The 21,927-nt window shown below is 36.3% G+C and overlaps 2 protein-coding genes across 3 annotated transcripts; one reads left to right on the top strand and one right to left on the bottom strand.

Annotated features, from left to right (window-relative positions):
* Positions 1–5,981: 5,981 nt before the first annotated feature.
* On the top strand, positions 5,982–7,662 carry LOC113288276 (ubiquitin-conjugating enzyme E2-17 kDa-like). The gene is made up of 5 exons (XM_026537265.1): positions 5,982–6,139; positions 6,479–6,575; positions 6,756–6,883; positions 7,012–7,116; positions 7,279–7,662. Exons 2-5 carry the CDS (start codon positions 6,506–6,508, stop codon positions 7,420–7,422), a joined length of 447 nt encoding a protein of 148 aa, XP_026393050.1. The 5' UTR covers positions 5,982–6,139; positions 6,479–6,505; the 3' UTR covers positions 7,423–7,662.
* A 253-nt stretch (positions 7,663–7,915) lies between these two features.
* On the bottom strand, positions 7,916–10,361 carry LOC113288275 (uncharacterized protein At3g52155, chloroplastic). Of its 2 annotated transcripts, XR_003330551.1 has the most exons (6): positions 9,872–10,360; positions 9,620–9,719; positions 9,341–9,520; positions 8,598–8,715; positions 8,306–8,423; positions 7,916–8,163 (listed from the first exon to the last, which is right to left on the bottom strand). XR_003330551.1 is itself a non-coding variant. In XM_026537264.1 (5 exons), exons 1-5 carry the CDS (start codon positions 10,251–10,253, stop codon positions 8,364–8,366), a joined length of 840 nt encoding a protein of 279 aa, XP_026393049.1. In that variant the 5' UTR covers positions 10,254–10,361; the 3' UTR covers positions 8,304–8,363. The 2 variants fall into 2 exon arrangements, 1 of the variants encoding a protein (XP_026393049.1); XM_026537264.1 differs by lacking the exon at positions 7,916–8,163 and having other exon boundaries at positions 8,304–8,423; positions 9,872–10,361.
* Between the last annotated feature and the right edge of the window lie 11,566 nt (positions 10,362–21,927).

Raw genomic sequence — 21,927 nt, 5'->3', positions numbered from 1 at the left:
TATATACATTATATAATAAATATAAATATGGACTGTTGGGATCATACACAACAATGGGTACACATCAACATCTACTTGGTAAAAACAACTTATAGGCAGACACATTATACAATACACATGGATATGTGTTGTATGATGATAGAAGACGATAAAATTGGTATCAAGAAAATAGTAAAATTAGAAATGAAATCAAACATATTTTGATTGTATTAGTAAAGTCAGAATAGAATTAGTACCTTTATTGTAGGGTTCTACTTGCTTTTGGTGTGTAACATAAGTCTTATTCTTCTTTTCCCACATAAGGCTTTTTCTTCTTTGCCGCAGGTTCAGGAATTCTTTGTTATTCAATTACTTATTCACTTATTATTCAGTTAACTCTTCTAGCCGTAACTTTTTTTTTTGGATGATTTTTTCGGATTTCAAAAGAAATCAGTTTTGGGATGGATTTTTGTTGATGATTTCTTTAGTGTTTTGGTTTCTTCAAATTTGTGAAGAATCATTGGAGTTCTTCAGTTATGATTTTCGATTCGGTTTTTATGCCTTAAATTTCAGTTTCACGTGGTTTTGAATTTCAGAATTGTAACATGTCCTAAATTCTAGTTTCAAGTGGTTATTGCGAAACCATGTGATCTCGATGAGTAGGTAGCAATTTACTCGTTTTAGAACTTTTTTGGACTTCTAGCTAAACCATATCTCCCGCTGATCCTCTAGATAAAAAGCCCATTGGTAATTTTTGGCCTAGAGCACCTTGCTTGGCTACATTGGTTGTATGAACCATGATATTGGGCATACCAAAAACTTTCAAGGCATACAAAGGACTAGTCCTAACTTGGGTGATCTTATAAGGGGTACCCTATGGGTGGTTTAATTACCTATATGCCCTTAAATCCTATAAATTACTAATCTATCTCTAACCTTAATACAAAAATCTATAATCATAAACCTAAAATCAGTTTCAACCCCTTCTTATTCCTCCTCATCCTCCACAACCGAACCCACCTTCTCCTTCTTTTTTTTTTCATCGTATCATCGCCGAAATTTAATCGTCGATTCGTGAAAATTTAGTCGACGATTAAACTCATCTATATAATGGTTCGCCGTAAGCCAGTATCTCGTTCTAATCGAGCGATTGAACAACCCATTGAAGAAGAAGAGATTGAAGAAGAACCAACTCCAGAAATGAGAATAAGAAGGTTAGTTTTACAAACCCATCTCGTATTTGATGTTTTTGATTGGTTTGATTGAGTTAATTTGTCAAAATCATGTTTCTGCGGCGGTTACAGGGTATGGTTCGGCGCAAAACAAATCTTAGATGTGCGCCGAGCTGTTCTTGAAACTGAACCCTGAAAGTGCATATGAACGGCTCGGCGTATATCTGAAATCCGTTTTGAGCCGAACTTAGTGACACAGAGACTTATATTTAGGATCGGCTTATTCGATGGTGTTAGTTTTGTGCCGAATATGTTTTGTGAATTTCAGAAATTTTGCATGTGCGTAGGATCGGCTTGTATGGTAGTATTAGCTTTGTGCCGAATAATTGTTGTTTGAATTTCAGAATTTTTGCATGTGCTTAGGATCGGCTTGTATGGTTGTATTAGTTTTGCGCCGAATAAAGGTTTCAATTCATAAGTCTAGATTCGGCTTATTCGATAGTATTAGGGTTGCGCCGAATATCATTGTTAAAATTTCATAAATTTTACAAGTGTATAGGATCGGCTTATTTATATGATATCATGTTGCGCCGAATACATGTTTGAGTTCATAACCATAGACTCGGCTTATTCGACGGTATCGGTTGTGAGCCGAATATATAAGATCGGCTTATAATTGTTTTGTGGTATGAGCCGATCCACTCTCTGTGTAAGCTAATAAAAATTTCAAGACATGATTCGGCTCATATGTGTTATTTAGGGTAAGCCGAGCCTTCTTATTTTCTTACAAGTTTTTGGCTTTCCAAATCTCTTTGTTGTTCGAATTAGTCTTATAACTTTCATACTTGTGTCAGGACCAATGCAGCTACAAAGAGGAAGAAGATGGAGGTAACACCTTCTACTTCTAAAACTCCCGATCCTAGAGGAGGAGGTAAGAAAAAATTGGGAGCGGGAGCTAGAGGAGGAATTTTAGAAGAAGAAGCTGAACAAGTAAGAATTGAAAGACAAGAAGAAGGAATAGCTGAAGATGAAGAAGTTGATGATAATCAAGAAGTTCATCAAGAAACACAACCCCAAGGAAAACCCAAGAAAGACAAGAAAGGTAAGAAGGTGGCAGAACCCGAGAAAGAGAAGAACGATGATGATCGACAGATCACTGGTTTACACATTCCTGATGAAGATGACGTAATTACACCTCGATCAGATGGTTTGCCTCATGGTCTTCCGGAAGATGGAGGAAATGTGTTGATTGGTTATGCCGATTCTTGTGTGAAGAAAATTTATGAGACTCCTGATCACAACCGTGCAGTCCGAGTATTGAGACACCAGAGGGCAGCGGAATGGAGTCTTGATGAAGAGGTTCCTAAGGTGATTGCTTACGTACAACGCAGTGCTTTATGGCCTATCATCAATTATGGACATAAGGAATATGATAGTGTGTCGGCCTCTGCATTTACCGAGCGCTTTTGTACAGAAACTTACACATTTCAATTACCTTTTGGAGAGATGGCAATCACTCCTGATGAGGCTAGTAAGATTACAGGCCTTAAAGCAAGGGGTGTAATTGTGGATGCTGGTTTTTATGACATGAGTTGGGATGAGCTATACAATTTGTACCTGGAATGCCTTGGTTGGGGTTCACAGAAAACTGAGTTGGAGTTTTGTCGATCAGTTAAAGATGTCGATACCGTTTGCATACCAGGTGGCAGAAATAAGAAGAATAAGAAGATCAAGTTGACTAACTTGAAAAGGGAGTTTGAGAACACAAAGGAAAGAGTCACACAAGGTTTGTTGATAATGGATCTCGTCAAAGTGAAGCAAACCGGAACTGCCTACTTGCTTTATACTCTTGGTAGAGACATCTTTCCCGACACTACCGGAAACAAGGTAAATGATAATTATCTCCAATTGGTAAAGAATCTTGAAACTTGTAACAAGTTTGCTTGGGGAACGGCTACGCTCGCTTACCTACTGGACCAACTTGCCACCGCGTCTAGGTTGAAAAGTACAAACATCGTAGGGAACTTCACTTTGCTCCAGGTAACTTTTGGGAGTTCAGAGTATGGTTCGGCTTATAACCATAAAATCTTTTAAGCCGAAGTTTTTACTTACTTGGTTCGGCTTATAATACTTGATCCATATAAGCCGAACAGTTCTCTGAGTTTGCAAACTTTAGTCTTACTTTGATGTTTCCAAGTAAAACTTGTTTCTATCAATTCAATTCCTTTGATTTTTTAATGTGGTTCTTTGGATGTAGGTGTGGATATATGACCATTTCCAAATTTTGAACTTGGCCAAAGTATTTGAGAAAGATGTCGATTATGTTGATACTGAGCCAACTGCAGCACGGTACGCGTACGAGGACTCCAAGAAAAGGAACAAAAAGAAGTTGGTGGCAAGTTTGAGAGAGACGTTAGAACGTCTTGGTGTTGATGATGTCACTTTTCAACCATATGAGAAGGAAGATGAAGAAGATGAAGTTGTTGAAGATGAGGATATGTCGGTAGGTATGTATCATGGGCCATTGTGGTATCCCGGTGGTTATGTTATATACGATCCTAGGCGAGTACTCCGTCCATTAGGATGCGTCCAAAAGGTTCCTTTGTTTGACGAGAAATTCAGGTTGTTACCAAAGAGTGGTAAGGGAACTAAAAGCACCACTTCATCTTGGGAACCAAAGTATGATCCTGATCCCACCGTTGAGTTTTGGAATAATTTAGACAATCACACATTAGATGCGTCCAAGTTAACACCTTTACTTGATGATCCATGTGAAGAGGATCCGGGCTATATGGATTGGTATAACCAAATTTCTCATCCCTTCATTATCAATAAGGAAAGGCAAAAGATAGCTGATAAGGGGAAGGCAAAGCCAATCAAGATCACCAACAAGTCTACTTCCGAAGATGTAGTCAAGGCTTTCAATATTATGGTAAGAATGACTTCACTTTATACTATTTTCATATATTAGTTATGGTAAAAATGTCTTCAACCTCATGGTTATAAGTTGTTGACAAATGAAAAAATAGGTTGCCGCGAGTAGGGAGATGTTGAAAAAAATGAAGGCCAAACTTGGTTGCAAAACACCAATGACCGTGGAAGAACAAAAATACCTCATCAACAAGTGGGATGCAATCATAAACAAAGGACAAGGACCCGAGGAACCCGAACAAAGGCCTACCACTAAGAGGTCTCGACAAGTTGGTGAAGGTACAAGCCAAGGTGGTGCTACCGTCCAACCCGGTAATGATGCGTCGGAAGATGGAGACCAAGGTGGAAGAAGAGGTGGTCGTGCAACTAAGAAGAGGGGTCGTGGTTAAATTCCCTTTTATGTACACTTTTATGGTACACTCTTAAGTTTTAAGTACACTTTTATGGTGTTGCAAACACCTTTGCTTTTAGGTGCTGAACTTTGTTTTTAATGGTCCTTCAGGTTCGGTTTTTTCTATAATTTGAGTTATAAGCCGAGCCTTAAAAATCATTATTGGTGTAATCCAGTATTGGTGTTCCTCAAGCACGATCAGGTTGATGTTCCTCAATTTCATGTTTTAGTGATCCTTGGTATCCTCGTGAATTATGTCTACTGGATCAGGTTGATTTTCCATGGGTCCAAGCACGATCTACAAAGAATATCACAAGGTTAAACACTAGAAAGGGAATATAATAACAAGGTTCGGCGCATTCGATAATCACATTATGTGCCGAACTATAAACATTTACAGGTTTCGGCTTATACGATATCCTCAATATGTGCCGAACCACGAACAATATTTTAACCCAAAAATAAAAAAATTATGTTCGGCACATACGATTTTGGATATGTAAGCCGAATTAGTAATGATTCTATTCCGGGCTATTCAGGATGTTGTTCGGCTTACTATGAAACTTTCATATAAGCCGAACTAGTGTCTAGCAAAAGGGTTGGAATTGGAAATTATAGGTTCGGCGCATGCAGTAAACAGATTCAGTAAGCCGAACCGTTCATCAATTGGTAGATTCCGCTCATAGATGTGAGCCGAACCTCAACCTGTTTCGCCGAACCATGATTCAAAAAACCTAACTTTTGATAATTGAGAGCTATAGAAGTGAGATTAAGTATAGGATATAAGTGTACCTGTGTATTAGAAGCATTGGGTTCCTCATCAATGTCTTCATCATCAGGATTTGGCTCATAAAAATCATCATCTTGAGTTTGTGTTTGAGTTTGAGCTTGAGTTTGAGTGGGTGTAAAATCATTCTCATAATCTAAGAAATCAGCCATTTCTGGATCATTATTGTAGTTGATATGTATTTTCCTAGGTTTTTTAGATGAATGATGACCCTCCTCATCCTCCATTGAATCAAGAATTAGAATTTTCTCACTTTCTCCTTCTCTTTCTCTCCTTCTTAACGAAACCAAAACTTTGATTTTTTTTTCCTCAAATTTTTCATCTAAACAACTCTTATAATTCTGAAAATTATTTTAATCACTAAACAAAATATTTAATCACTAATCAAGATTATTAACACCAATACGTAAAGGGCAGATTTGCCATTAAAAAATTTTGGGTTTAGGGGTTATCTGATTTTGCTATTTCACAACCTTTTTTGTCTTCATTCAGTATGCCTTGAAAGATTTTGGTATGCCCAAAATCATAGTTCCGTTGTATTGAGTTGGATACGGTTGGGGCCAAATCCAATACATCCCAAATCCACGTAGCCAGGCAAAGTGCTTTAGGCCCAAAATTACCAATGGGCTTTTTATCTTCCCTTTTAGGGATTCCCTCAGACCGACGTCCTTTCCACGCTAAGTTATGGAAACCCTTTTCTAGAACGAAACTGTTTCGTTACAATCTATAAATACCCATCAAAGAAATCAAATCTATAAATACTGCTGTTTGGTTTGCAATAACTTCATATCCACCTTCTGTGAAAATCACACAAGAGTGAAAATAGCAGGCGAGCCCTGATAATCCCCACCTACCCTCGATCGGAATCTTCATCTGCAGGTACAACTATTTCTCAATAAATCTCAATAAAAAAAATATTACTCTTTGATTTTTAGGGTTTTACTTTGCAGTCAAATTATTATTTTCATGATTCTAGGGTTTTTAACTTTTTAAGTCCTTCAATTGATAAATCCGTTCCTAGAGTTTGATGATTTAATTTTGGTTTTGCATGATGTATGTTAGGGTTTGTTTTATTTGATATGTAGTCATGATTCATGATTTGTATATAAAAAAAACAACACTGACATATTTATACCTGATTTTGGTCGGGGTACCATAAAGATTGTTTGTTTTCAATTGAGGTTTGAAGATATATAATATAATAATCTATGTTTGCAGATTAAATCAATTAAGAGTGGTAGCACGATGGCATCAAAGAGAATTCAAAAGGAATTGAAAGACCTCGAAAGAGATCCACCCACTTCCTGCAGTGCTGGTGAGTTTTATCCGTCATTGTTTAGCTTTTTGATTATATTCTTTGTGAAAAAGGTTAATTATATTACGGTTATGGGTTGCACAGCTTGTAAAGATTTATAAGTTGAGGGAGTCAACACTTACCGTGTACTGGTTTATGAAGGCAGTAATTTTATGGTGTGAATTTTTGTTTGATTATTAGGTCCTGTAGCTGAGGATATGTTTCATTGGCAAGCCACCATAATGGGACCATCAGACAGCCCTTTTGCTGGTGGTGTGTTTCTCATCACCATTCACTTCCCACCAGATTACCCTTTCAAGCCACCAAAGGTAATGCTGTTGTGACAATTATGCTGTCAATGGGTTAACCAATTTGTTGATTCATTCTATTCTGCCTTATTATGTGTCAGTATTGCTCAATGGTATTAACCTGCAGAATTGTTTAATCCATGTATCAGGTTGCTTTCAAAACCAAAGTTTTCCATCCAAACATCAATAGCAACGGGAGTATCTGCCTAGACATTCTCAAGGAACAGTGGAGTCCAGCCCTTACTGTGTCCAAGGTAATCTTTTGCTTTTCAATCAAGTGTCTCTATGTGGTGAACCACAATCAAGTGTCTCTATGTGGTGAACCATAATAATGTTTGGCATGTGTTTTCTGTTATCCTATGATGAAACTATTTGGAGGAATAAGTTCAGTGTTGACGGTAACTTCTCTCTTGCAGGTGCTGTTGTCCATTTGCTCACTGCTTACTGATCCAAATCCTGACGATCCTTTGGTTCCTGAGATTGCGCACATGTACAAGAGTGACAGAGCCAAGTACGAGACGACTGCCAGATCCTGGACCCAGAAATATGCTATGGGATGAAATAATATCAATCCGCCAAGTCTAATGTCCAATGTCCTATCCAGTAAATAAAAAATAACTAGAAAAGGGATGGGAAAAGTATCACCTCTATGTTAAGAACTTCGTTTTATCTTTCTCCATCTTCATGCCTTGTTATCTTTTTCTTAAGTTAGTTTTAGCAGTGGTATATATATCTGGTGGGGCGGGGTGTAGACAATGACTTTATTTATCCTATAAATGTTCTCGAACCTTTCAGATCTCTGTTTTCTGGTTGTTCTTGGCTTTGTTGTTAGATTTTGGTTTCCCCTTTGCTCTTGCATTCTGTCCAAGGCTTCCTTACTAGGGGCATGTGTTAAACTGCCCTCCGACCCCAACTAATAAATTTCTAGGCTTCTTGGTTCTCCAACTTCTGTTGTTAGATTTTGGTTTCCCCTTTGCTCTTGCATTCTAAGGCTTCCTTACTTGGGGCATGGGTTAAATTTCACTTGGATGGCTGGAGAAGGTCAGCAAGTAATGAAACCTTCCCCTTGTAGTTGGATTAATCTTGTAGTTATTCTCTTAACGCTCATTCACAGATCAAAAAGTATACAGTAGAAAGTTAGGGGAATAACATTGGTTGGGCTGTAATAGTTTTTTAAAACATCCACTAAAGACAGTCCGAGAGTAGTTCCTCCAAAAAACCTTGAGAAGACGCTGTCCTGTTTACTTTCCAGGTGCTTGTACCTCAAGCCTAAGATGGGAGAGATTTTTCATGAGTAGTACCTGAAATGCACATATGACCATGATGAGTACTTTATACTAGAGAAACACAAATGCGTTGTACTATATAATGTTTCAGTTTTATACTATGTTTTTAACAACAGCAACAATAAAAGAAAGAAATGCAAACAGGTTAGAAGAAAACCTTGTGCCAGAAAGATTGGACTTGATCATTACTTGTACTGCCAACATCTGGGGACAATTTAGCTGGGTTTTACAATGCCATGAAGATTCCACCCACCAAGTCCAGCCAAAGCAAATGCCTGCACACCATAAGAATAGTATGAGTCTTCATGGTAGTACGAGTTACACCTTACGAAAGAAGGAAAACTGAATGATTTTTCAACCTATTTTTTGGATACCAGAGACCGTTTATACTTGAAATTAAATGCACACTTCTTTACATTAGGGTAAGAGATAGGAAGGAAATTGCAAACCTCTTCCCATGATTTCCCAGGAGCTTCAAGCAAAGCAGCATTGCATGTTTTCAATTCTATTGCGGTACCAGAAAGCATTGAAGCTGCCTCCTCCCATCCTCTGTTATGTCCCATACACCTGCAGCAGTACATTTGCTTTACCAAGACGCTCTACTTATCTTATTAACAAAAACAAAGATGAAGGCTTCACATCTTTTGGCCAAGGCAGGCAGGCATATCCATGGGGACAACTTACCTCTTAAAGACATTATTGACAATCTAGAGCTTATGCGTGCAATACTGCAGACCTAATAGTAAGCGTGATTCTTCAATTTACTGGGGCCCTTTTCTCCACTGATACTGGCAGTATTATAAGCAACTGGTAGTATTATAAGCAAACTTATAGGACGGCCTTTTCGTTGGAGTCTAGGATGTAATTCCTCAGTGAAGCAACAAATTCTAGCTATTCAGTGTGATTGGAAATTTACACTCATGTGGATCAAGTCAACTTGGCTGAAACCATCAATTGGATATGCGAGGAACCTGATGCCTAATAACGATCTACATTTACCTGAATAAATTCCCAACTAACTCATCGGGTTAAATTGAGAAAGTTCTACAATACTACTGCATTCTGTTCTCTGTTGGGGAAGCGAGTTCGATTAGTCAAAAGGGCCATATATACTTTAAAACCTATGATTATAGAGTTTGGTGCAAAAAACAAGTAATAATTGATTAGCATATCCTGAGATTAAGAGACTGACATCACCGTGAATATCTCGTCCTTCGAATATTGACATATAGCTTGTTGAAGGTGATCAGCAGTCTGTCCATCCATTGCTGCTATAGAATAGAAGCTCGAGATGAAGTGCACCTCAGCTTCTAAAAAACTTTTGACTTGCTCCTGCATAATTTTGAGTGTTTCCCGTGTCCGAGTGGCATCGCTGCACCAATACAGTCATCAATTTCGAATGGTTTTCAACACAAACAAGCAGCTGATAATGAATTTTAGCTGAATAATATGTAGTGAATCTACTAATTACCTAGATAAAATAAGCTGAGGTAACCAACCCAACTGTTGAAGTTTGTTCGAAACAGTGATAGCATCAACGCGCCCGTCATCACTCAGAGGCCGATTGTGATCTAATTGATAAGAATTAACATTACTAAATATAACGAGTTAACTAGTCTACATAGCATAAAAGTAAATTTTGCACATTTTTGTGTCTAAAGCTAATTAAATTTTGAATGGATATGAACAGCAAGAGGGCTCAGATCCAATCTAAATTACTTGCCTCGTAAAGAACGGTCTTTCCAAGAACTTTGAGCATGGCGAAGAAGAATGAGACGACGAGATACAGATTTTGAAGATGAACTTGTTTCTTCTTTTTCTTGTTTATCTACTTCTTCTACAGTAGAAGTACTAGTTGTGGAAGTAGTATTGGATTCAGTGGTGCTGGATTTTTGTTCAATTACTAATGATGATGTTAAGTGAGGAGGAGAAGAATGAGAAATGAGGTTAAGGTTTCGAAGAAAGAAAGTGGCTGGACGGCAAAGAGAGGACGAAAAAGATGTTGAAGAGTAAGACGAAAATAGTGAAATACTAGCTGACTTTGATGATGATGATGGTGAGGATGGGTAATTGAAGAGTGTTTTTGCTGCTGCTGCTACATTCATGATGAGCACTTCCTGCTTCCCCTTCCCTTCCTCTCAATCTGCTGCTACTCGTACTAGTGAAGCTGGAGAAAAGGTTGGAGGATATGAGGCCTTGACGTCTCAGACTCTCAGTGTCTCAATTGGATGGGCAGATTGAGCTGGAGAGTCTGTTTGAGTTTTGTGTGATATATGGGCCTCGAATGGAGAGTATGCACCATTGCAACTCCAATGTTGTAGGTAGGGGTGTGCATAAAATCGGGAACCGCGCATTTTATCCGCAACTGTCCATAAATTTGCGGGTGAAAACCAATTCGCAAGAGTCTATGGGCCGGACACGGATAAGTTCTCAAATCCGCAAGGTTTGACGGTTTGGTTGCGGTTGGTTTTGTAAATCCGCGGATTTGTCCGCACCATAGGATAGTAATGAAATTTAATAAAATTACTAAGGATAATATTGATAGTTATAGTTTCAGTTTGTATAATACGTGCATCAATGACTTTGATCAGCTGCAAGGCCCTATGATCTTAACAGGGTACCGTAACCACCTCCACTAAAGTGGCCACCAACACCAACAATCGGGCAAACACCTGCAGGAAACCTAAGTGTTTGGTTTTTAGCTGCAACGTTATAGTAAACTTCTCCTATAGTTGCATTAGATTGAATCTATGCAGTTTCATTTTGTGCATCGACAGTAATTGAACGAAGATTGTTTATAAATCAACAATAACGAATGGAACGTCAAATAGGTAAGATAGACCATAATAATCGCGCCCGCCACTAAGTATCTTGATCTGCATGTTGTTCTTTCTCGCACATATCACCTCGCTTCAACATGATAAGATAGATCATCATAATCTATGTAAGCTTAATTAATTTGGACAGAAATTTTGAATGTTGATTTTTTTTTCCAGGCTAAATCCGCTGTTAATCCGTATCCGGTCTGTATTACCCGCTGATCCGCGGATTCACATCCGCGGGTGATTGGGCCGGACACGGTTGGATTTTCCAAATCCTCAATTTTGACGGATTGGACGTGGGTGACCCCTATTCCGCAAACGTCCGTCCGTTGAACACCCCTGGTTGTAGGTGGTTAGAAGCAAATTTGTTGCATTTAACTCATTAATTTTTTTTTTTTTAATACGAAAATATCTTCATTGATAAAAGGATTAATTAACAGAGGTCATATCCTTCTGGATTTTTGCAGTAATCCATTATGGACTTTGCTCATGATTCCCCCATCTAACAGATTGAACTAAACTTTTAGAGTACTTAGCTAAAGAATGAGCCACATTATTGGCTTTTCTGGGTGTATAAGTGCATACCCAATTATTGAAACTACTATTTAAAAGCCCATAATATCAGCAATGATGATCTTCGTCGTCCACTTTACAGCATCCCTTCATCCATTTATGGCAGAGATTACAGTCTGACAGTCCCTTTCGATATGCAAGTTCCTGCTACCCATAGTATGTGCTCAAATGATTCCTTCATATGCTGCAAGTGCTCCAGCTTGTTCTGCATCTAATGTTCTATCTGGCTTGCATCCAACTCCATGTTGCTCGCCTGCATTGTTCCTGAGTATTAGTCTTAAACCAGATTTTTTTGTTAACTGATCAAATGCTGCATCAAAATTAAGTTTTATATAATCCTCAATTGGAGGATTACATTTTTCCTTGTAAGGTATATTCTGCTTATTTCTTCTCAGGTTAATCCCTGCAGTACAAATCATCCAATCAAAGTAATAGGATTGAATTCTGTTAGATAGGCTAGCTACATTAACATGGGACAATAGAACACCTATTCTTCCATATGTGCCATAAAATTATACAAACCTTCCGATGGCATTTGAGATCATCTGCATTTCATTTTCTGACTGTTGAGTTTGAACTTATTGGACAACCATTCATCAATATCAAACAATTATTAATTAAATTAGCTAGGAAAGGATCACTAGCCGTCCAAACATTCCTAACAACAACACACTCAACAAGAAGATGTTGCATAGTTTCCACAGAACTATTACATAAGGACAGTTCACATTTGCATGATTAACATATATAGACATATTTTCATTGGTAGGGAGAATCCCACTAAGACACTTCCAGATGAAGTGTTGCACTCTTGGTGGAAGATCAGTTTTCCATAATAGGGACCAATTCAAATATCTATTTCTTGTTGAGCCAACAAGAGTATTATTCAAAATCACTTTATAGGAGGATTTCACATTAAATTTCCCACTATTTTATGGGAACCATCTAAGGATATCATTACCTATCACAGGTAGCCTAATACCAATTATATTCTTAATAGTTTGTTGATCAAAAAGGGTCTCAGGAGTATCAACATTCCAGTTTTTATTGTTGGCATCTAACAACTGACTGACTGTGGACATGTTTGAAGAGAACCTAGTGCTATCTAGCAAATTCTCATGCCATGGCACTCACTTATCTCTCCAAATAGAAACATCTTTCCCATCTCCTATTTCCCAGCAACTGAAATTTTTCACATGAACTAAACCTTTAGTTATGCCTCTCTAAATCCAAGACCCATTTTCAGAAAATTCACTATGTAAAGGATTAGAGTTATGGAAGTACTTACCTTCAAGAAGTTTGACCCACAAAGCATCCTTGCAGGTGACCATCCTCCAAGCTAATTTAGTTAAGAGAACTTCATTCATAATAGCAGACTGTCTGATACCTGGACCTCCTCAACATTTAGGCAGAGCTATGTTGTTCCATTTTTTTATGTAGACTCCCTTAGTATTTTATTTTTTGTTCCACCAGAATTTACTTTGAATAGAATCCATCTTGTTTGTAAGGGTTTTAGGCATTGGGAACACATACATGTGGTGAGAGGATAGAGTACTAATAACTGATTGAACTAGAACAATTCTTTCAGGTTGGCTTAGGAATTTTGATTGTCAACGATCAAGCTTGCCATCATATCTGTCCATAAGCTCATTAAAGGTTTGGGTCTTATTTTGCTGGATCAAAAGTGGAACTCCTAAATATTTGTCATTAAGTGCAAGTTTCTTGATGCTTAGGATGTTTGAGATTTCAGTCTTAACACTATTAGGCACTTTGGGACTAAAAGACATACCTGATTTGTCATAGTTGATAGCATGTCCAGAAAAAAAGGTTGAACTGATCTATAATAGTAGCTAGATTTCTAGCTCCCTTAGCATTAGCCCTAGTAAAGAGGAGGCAGTCATCTGCAAAGAAGAGGTGAGACACAGCAGGAAAAAACTTATTAGCTTTCATTCCTTGAAATTTTATTATCTCTTTCAGCTTCCATAAGAGCTATAGAAAAAGAGTCCATACAAATAATAAAAAGATAGGGAGAAATAGGATCTCTTTGTCTCAATCCTCTTTGAGGAGTAAAGACCTCACCATGTGAGCCATTTAGCATGATAGAAAGTGGACACAGTGCTAAGGCATTGGTCAATCATCTTGCACCAATCATCACAAAATCCTAATTATATATATAGTTCAGGAGAAAATACTCTGTTGTGGTTAAAAGATGTATCAAGCTCAAATTATAGAGCTTCTGGCCCCACCGAGAATGTTTGGACCAATAGGGATCATTCGCTTTTTCACACCACCAACTTTCACCCCCACGCCACGTCTCTCTTTTTGATGTACTTATATATATAGTTTCAGGAGAAAATACTTTTTTGTGGTTAAAAATTGTATCAAGCTCGAATTCTAGAGCTTCCGGCCCCACCGAGAATATTTTGACCAATAGGGATCATTCGCTTTTTCACACCACCAACTTTCACCCCCACACCACGTTTCTCTTTTTGATGTACTCGCGATCTATCTTTCTTTATTCCATAATTATCTCTTCCTCTTTTTATTTTTTCGCCTTCTTTCCTTTCCTTTCCGTGCTTCTTTTTCTTTGTAAACCCTAATTGTAAGTTGTTGATTGCTATTGATTTATTTCTCTTCGTTGTTGATATTGCAGGTGACAATATATGGACGTGCAGAGATAGGCGAGAAAGAATCAAAGAGGAAATATAAAGATTTCAGGATCAACATGGATATGTCTAGCGGTTTTTCACCAAACCCTGGACTCTGATAACCTATATTGCTTATGCAGTCAATTTTTACGGTTGTATTTTGATTTTTCAGATAAAGGGTTTATCAGTTCAAACTGGTATGAACTAACAAACAGTTTCGTACTAATAACAATAATAGTTTTGGTAAATTCTTTTCTATGTTGTGATTAACAGGCATACCAGGTAAACTCAGTTTTCTTTTTATGTTTTATTGAAAATTACAAAAATATAAATTAGGGTTTGCTCATTTTCTCTTTTTTTGTTTTGATTTTAGAATTTTTATTGTTGTATTTAGATTTTGCAGATTAAGGGTTTATCAGCACACGGACTCTCAATGACATTATTTATATTTTCCATATACAGCGATGGAAAGCCATAGGTTACGTAGTGGTGTCATCTTTTGGTCACTACTTAGAACTGTTAGAAACTTTTAATGGAGTTAAAATGGCAGGTATAGTAATGTATCCAACTTTCTTTGAAGTGTTTCAGACCATCATCGAGATTAGCAGTAGGGAACAATGTATTATTGATCCAGTGAAGGTTGTGCTGAAGCATAGTAAGATACATATATCATACATATATGTTGGTCAACCAATATTTTTGGATGGGATGGATTATCAATCTGTTTAGTTTCAACTAAAATTTAAAAAACTTTCTCTGACCAACATTTCCAGGAGGTTCACTGATACCTCCATGTCCATGTTTCACCATAATGATTATAAGCTTCTTTTCTCCTTGCCAACTCTTCATTATGGTAATGGTTGTTTCAGCTCTATCAAACTAAAGGAGGTAGAATAAAATCAAATGATGTGTCATTAATTAAAGCATGTACAATATAATATTTTCAACTGGAATTCCTGGTGCTAACTTTACCATATTATGCAGTGGTCTGGACTCTGATTTTGTTGCACAAAAGGTGAGGGACAGCTTATCAAGGTTGGTTTTGATTATATAGATGTTTGTTGTTTTGGTTTGGGCGTCAAATTATACTTCAAACTTCCATACTAACAGTTCAACAACTTGAAGTATTGGGTGCCAGTGAGAACAAAGAGTATTTTAGTTGCCAAGTAGATCATATGTAAGAGGTTTTTTCTTAGGATTAGGCTCTGACAAGCTTGAACTCAGGTAATATTTCTACATCTAATTTACACTGCTTTTGGAAGCAATAAAATAAGGGTCACATACTGTTTTTTTAATACTTCTAGAAATGAAACTTCCGAAAAGGCCAGTATTCAGATGAGATCGCACGATTTCCTCTCTGGATTATTTATTAGATGGACCAACTGCAGTCACTTCCATTTTAAAAATGTTGAGCCAAAGATCCAATACATATCATCTAATTTCTTTCAACCATATTTTTCGGTTTTTTAAGTTTTTAGGTTAGAGCTTTCTTACATACATAAAAAACGAAAGGAAATCCGAACTTATTCCTTCTTTTTTATTTGATGCTCACATGATTTGCAAGTCATTGTGACTGAGATTTGTATATATATATATCTGAACAAACAAGCAGGTCCGAGGAGTTCAAAAGTGCTGCTACGTGAAGCAAAAGATTATGCAGATTGTGATATTGGCATATATATATATATATATATATATATATATATGGTACTTCTATTTTTTTGAGTTTACAGGGGCTTAGACCTGTGAGTTGTGTCTTGCAGGCTTTTGCGAGCTTCTTAATGAAGATTATATAAAGATTCCAGTTTGGTTTGCTTTCAATTCCAAGAATGGGATGAATATAGTTAGTGGAGATTCTTTGAACAAGTGTACCTTGATTTCTAATTTATGTGAAAAGGTTGTTGTAGTAGTTGGAATCAATTGCACTTATAAATCTATCTCCTAGATTTATAAGTGCACTCATTCAGACGACATTAAGTTTAATTTAGTGAATTTTTGTGGATACATGTAAGCAGCTTTGACGTGTGAATTATTAGGTTTCCTCTTTCACAAAAAATATCTCATTGAGGCAATTTGTAAATTATTTCAATCTCTGTTGACATGTTGGTTATAATCTGAAAGCTTTGCTCTCTTAATCGTGTACCAGTTAGTCATTGCTCTCTATTATCACTGAATGGATTCTTGGTGATCCGGGTTGACATAAGTACACAAGTTGTGCATCATATTACTATGAGCTACTCACTTTTGCTTCGCCTCTTTAAAATTGTACCCTTCAATAAATTTTATTCAATGGTAAAGTGAAAATCAAAGAGAGGCAGTGTCCCATGCGTTGGTAGTCCGAAAAACAAGTTCGCCACAGATTAGAGCTAGATTATCCAATAAGAAGGGTTTCAATTTATTCAAATGAACGATTTGAACACCTATTGATTCTAACAACTGATTGTAGAGTTGATTATTGGGTCCTTTCAATTCATAGATGACATACGACACATTACTTAAATCTTATGTAAGTCTTTTCTTTTTTCACGTGTGTTCTAAAAAGACTCCCTACATTGCGAAGTATGAAAAAGCAAGGAACTTTTTCTTTTCCCATAGGATTACAAAAAGTTACCTGACTTTAATCCTGATGGAGAACTAAATATATTTTCACATCAGAAAAAAATAAATGAAAAACCAAAATTATGCAATATAATACTTTGATAAAAAAAACTACTTACATATGGGATAACCGATTTGAGCAACAAATGCAATACTTTTAATATTATTATCTTTAGTATTTTACGATTTTTGTTGCCTGTTTTTTTCAATTTGATGGTTTAAATTTTGAATCTCATAAATATACTAGCATCAAGACATACTTCTACGAAATATTTAGGCCCGTGCAAAGCACGAGCTCAACACCTAGTCTTTTTAAAGTAGCTAACAAAAATAGCCATTATATTCTATCAAAAGCTTTAGACATTTCAGGCTTCATATCCCTCCACCCATTTATAGGTTTACATTTTTTCATTGAGTGAATCAACTCATGGGCAATGACAATATTGTCTGTAATAAGCTTGCCAGATAAGAATGTTGTTTGGTAAGGATAAATAATCTTATCAAGGAGACCCTTAAGTTTAGTTGCTAGAAGCTTATAAATAATCTTATAAGCTACATTACAGAGACTTATAGGTCTAAAACCAGCAGCATTTTTAGGGAAATCATACTTAGGAATCAAGGCTGTAAAATTGTGGTTCATTTGTTTCACCATAAACTTAGACTGGAAAAAAGATTACACCATACTTACAGTCTCATTACCTACTGTTTCCCACATTTCTTGGTAAAATCCAGGTGGGAACCCATCTGGTCCTGGAGTAGTCCATGGTTGCATTCCAAAGACAATATGCTTAACCTCCTCATGAGAGGGTATTCTAGTCAGCATTCTGTTATCCTCATCAGTCACACAAGGATTAATGTATTGAAGATAGTTACTGGCATCTGGAGGAATAGAAGATCTACTCATTTTTAGGAAATGTGCCTTCAGATTATATGCAATCTCATTCCTATCAGTGAGCCATATACCAAGATCATTCTGAATACAATCAATATTAATTCTTCTTTTAAAGTTTGCTTTATTATTAAAATATGTTGTGTTCCTGTCACCAAACCTGAAAGCATCCTCTTTACCTCTTTGTTTCCAGTAGTCCTCCCTGTCATACCACCTGTTCAATTCCTTACTCAATTCAGCAACATTAGGAGAATTCATATGATGGCCATTAACAAGCATATTGTTAATATGGTTTTCCACTTTAACAATTTGGGTTGGTATATGATCAAAATGATTGTAGTTCCAATTCCTTAGAAGTTGTTTAGTTGCAAAAAGAGTTTTAGTATGTCTATAAGGAGAAGACCCACTACCATTATACTTCCAGTTACTCTCAATAAGAGTTTTACAAGAGGCATCCCTAAACCAAGTTCTATTAAATCTAAATGGTTTTTGGGTTGAAGTCTCATTTCTAGAAGTGCATAGGAGAATATGACAGTGATCACTAGCATTGGGTATCATGTGATAAACAATAGCATTAGGAAATATATTAATCCAATTTATACAAGTTAGAGCTCCATGTAATCTTTCCAAAATGAGTTCTTGACCATTTCTCCTATTTGTCCAAGTGAAAGTGTTACCTATAAAATCCAGAGAATGAAGACCTGCATTACCAAGAATCAAGTTAGCCTTATCAAGTTGAGCTCGAGTGACTGGGTTACCTCCCTCTTTGTCTTCTCTATTTATAATGAAATTCAAATCTCCTAAAACACACCACGGTATGTTAAGGGAAGCAGAAACTTTGTTCAAATAATCCCATTGAGCATATTTAGTATCAGCATCAAGAGAACCATAAATGAATGACATTAAGGTGCCATTGGTTCAGGCATCAATATCAACAATGCAGTTAATAATATTCATGTAACTACTTTGAACTTTAATATCGATACCATCTTTCCACATAAGACAGAGCCCACCAGATTGACCTATAGGATCCACAAAATAAGATTTTGGGTAGTTGTATCTATAAATATAGGATTTCATTTTGGCTGAATAGTTCTTAGTTTCAATCAGGAAAATGATATCTGGGTTATCTGATCTCACTAATTCTTTAAGGTGACCTCTAGTATATTTGTTCCCAAACCGTAAACACTCCACGAAAGAATTTTCATTTCTAGGGAAATGTAATGTAAAACAGAATTTATATCAAAAGATTGAAAGCAAAGGAATTGAAATTACAAAATAGGAGAAAGATTATGTAAGGTGTAGAGTGTAAAGAAGTAGGAGTATACATGTGTCTCTCCATTTGATGATGCAGTGTGTTCAATCTCAACAAAAACTTGCCTACTATATTTGGTGGCCAGTGTCATTTTTGTGGAAATTTTTTGTTGATCAATTGTATAACTTAGAGAACTTGAACCAGTCACATGAGGTAGAGAACTAGGAGTAGAGTTGCTTATTTGTCTTTTTCCTGATCTAGCTCCTTCACTATTTTCCACATCTTCCTCAACATCATCTTCAATATCCTTATTCATCTTAATTAATCCCTTTACCATGATTCCATCCTTTGGAGGAACAAATATAGTGGGCTTTATGATTTTCCTGCTATTCGGGTTTGAAGTAGGTAATGTGTTCCTTATTCTTCCAGATGAGTTTCTTATCCCTCTCTTCAAATTACCAAACTTCAGTGGCTCATTGTGGATATCCACCATCTTTGCCGCCATAACAACATAATTATCTTTGTAGTGATTCAAAATATAGCATTCCTTACAAAATTTATGAGGTTGTTTTTCATAGAAAAACCTAATACATCTTTTCGAACCAGCAGCTTTCACTGCCAAAGCTCCCCTTCTCAACGGAGTTGAAAGATTGATTCTGACACACACATTGAAAAATTCTCCAGTTGGTGGAAGACCTGTTTTTGGTTCTATTGCTCTGACTTCCCCCATGACTTCTCCCATATCATGATCAACTTTCTGATTCATGTGTTCTAGCAGCAGATGTTTTAGTTGAATCCAAAACTCTTGTGTTTCCCAGTCCAGTTCCTTATAAATCATTGTTGAGCAGTAATCATTCAGCACTATAAGATGACCATCAAAACTCCATGGTATTGTTTGAAAAACCTTGTCAAGTGTGTCCCAATCTTTGAATGTAAACACTATGAAGTTAGGTTCCAGTTCAAAAACCTTAACTTCTCCTTCAGGTATAAAGTCCCAGGTGAGCATGATATTTTTTTCTTCCTTCAATTATGATTTTTCCCACCAGTATTATTCCCATGTCCCCTTCAGTTGCTTCCTCTTGATAGAGTTCATTGTTATGAAGAATCACATCTGATTCAGCCACACTCTTCTCCAGGTTAGTCTCTTTAAGTTTCTGAGAGAGATTTGAGACTTCTTTGGTTGCCTTAGATATGTTGGCCTCCATTGATAAGAGAAACTGATTTTCAGAAAAGGTATTGAGCAAGAAGATTTCTCTATAGCTAGGGTTTAAATAATACTATTGTATTTTGTTATGGTATGGGTATTGATGGAAAATATATTCATTCCAAGAATGGTAATCTTCTGAGTATTTTTCTGCTAATTTTTCTGCTTGAAAAAATTGGGTAAGATTTGGTATTGATATGGTCAACACAACTAAAATAAGGAAACTGACTTTGAAACCGTTTTTGAATTTTTTAATTTTCAAAACGGTGAACTAACCTAAAGCTAATAGATCAGACTGAGTTTCTGTAAGATATACTAGAACTGGCTGATTCTTATGTTCTCCAAATATAATTGATCAACTGATAAGGCAAACTCCATGATTTTTGATTGAGCCGCAACGAGCAGAACAACAATGACAAAAAAAGCAATAACCACCACCAAATCGGCAAACGCCATGATAATTCAACAACACTGCAAAACCAGGGAGAGAGAAACAGATAAAAAGTTATCCAGACATAAGGAAAGGATTAATATTCAATAATTTTAGAAGCAGATTTCGTATTTAGTAGATAGTAGCACTGGTGATTTGACACATTGAAGATTGATGAAACACTAGCAGTATACAGATAGGAGAAGAAAACTTTTCGGGATTTTTGAACCGAGTTGACTCATAATTATCGCTGATTTGCAGAGAGGAGAGAGAAATGGTATTCATATACATTGGTCCAAAACTCATTAATGTGCAATTTTCAAACTGCTAAGATTAGTTTTTTTTTAGATTGAGAAAAATTATTTCTTTAGTTAGAATTACTAACATTTAGATTCTTCTCCAAAGTTTCAAATGGTAGACTAACTATTTTTTATTTTTTCTGAAGATTAAGTGGATTGATAAGAAAAATTGTACACTAAAAACTCCATATAATGATATTCCATATATTAATAAAAAATGTAGTCCCAATTTGGGCCAGTTATAAATAGTAATAACCTTCATATTTTAATATTAATAGATTTTTCTACTCCCGTCATAAGTAATTTATCTCCATATATTAATATAATCAATATTATTGGAAACTTATAGATCTTGTTACATCAAAATTTAAGATGAAATAAAATAATTATCTATAGTTGTTTGAGAAAATGATGTAACTTTTTGGATCGTCATCGCATCTTTTGATTTGCGGATGCGCAAGACCTCATTACTATGTGGACCTTCTTGTTGAAGCCAAAACATTTCCAACTTGTCGAGCATGTTTAAAGCTTCTCGGCATGAAACTTTTGGTATCTCCGCACTATCATCATCAGGATTAACTCCCTCCGCTTCTTGTCTAATTCCACCGACTATTTCTTCTTCGGTTAAAGCATATACGACTTGTTGCTCATTTGGATGATTAAGGAAGACATCCATACCCATTATTATTTACATACTTTGAATTAGCAAAAATAATAAAAAAAAACATTTTTTTGCTATACCTCCCTATATTAATAAACTCCATATATTAATAATTTTATAAAGTCCCAAAGTTGTTAATATATGGAGTTTTTACTGTACATATGATTTTCCAAAGTGTTGGTTTCCCTTATCTCATTTGGGTGACTTGAGATATTGGCTTCTACCAACACGTTGTTCTCCCTGATTACAACATTAGATAAAGAAAAAGCGTTTGAGAAATTTAAATTAGAAGATAGAAAAGAAAGAAGAAAAACTGGCATTTGCAACCAACGTTGCTTGTGAATTTGTCTTTTCCCTACTTCTTTTGCCAGGGTATCGACTATTGCATTGCATCTTCTAT

Source organism: Papaver somniferum, chromosome 6 (assembly GCF_003573695.1).
Source record: "Papaver somniferum cultivar HN1 chromosome 6, ASM357369v1, whole genome shotgun sequence".
NCBI lineage: Eukaryota > Viridiplantae > Streptophyta > Magnoliopsida > Ranunculales > Papaveraceae > Papaver > Papaver somniferum.
Note: the sequence above shows the minus strand (reverse complement) of the source record. Positions and strands in the feature narration are given on the sequence as shown.

Bases quoted from the DNA above. Each gene is read 5' to 3' on its own strand.
- LOC113288275 (XM_026537264.1), bottom strand. From the start codon at position 10,253: ATGAATGTAGCAGCAGCAGCAAAAACACTCTTCAATTACCCATCCTCA. The intron at 8,716-9,340 runs GTCAGTCTCTTA...GTACTGCTGCAG, and splicing joins GACGAGATATTCACGGTGAT to GTGTATGGGACATAACAGAG. The intron at 8,424-8,597 runs GTTTGCAATTTC...TATGGTGTGCAG, and splicing joins CTGGGAAATCATGGGAAGAG to GCATTTGCTTTGGCTGGACT.
- LOC113288276 (XM_026537265.1), top strand. From the start codon at position 6,506: ATGGCATCAAAGAGAATTCAAAAGGAATTGAAAGACCTCGAAAGAGAT. The intron at 6,576-6,755 runs GTGAGTTTTATC...TTTGATTATTAG, and splicing joins ACCCACTTCCTGCAGTGCTG to GTCCTGTAGCTGAGGATATG. The intron at 7,117-7,278 runs GTAATCTTTTGC...TCTCTCTTGCAG, and splicing joins CAGCCCTTACTGTGTCCAAG to GTGCTGTTGTCCATTTGCTC.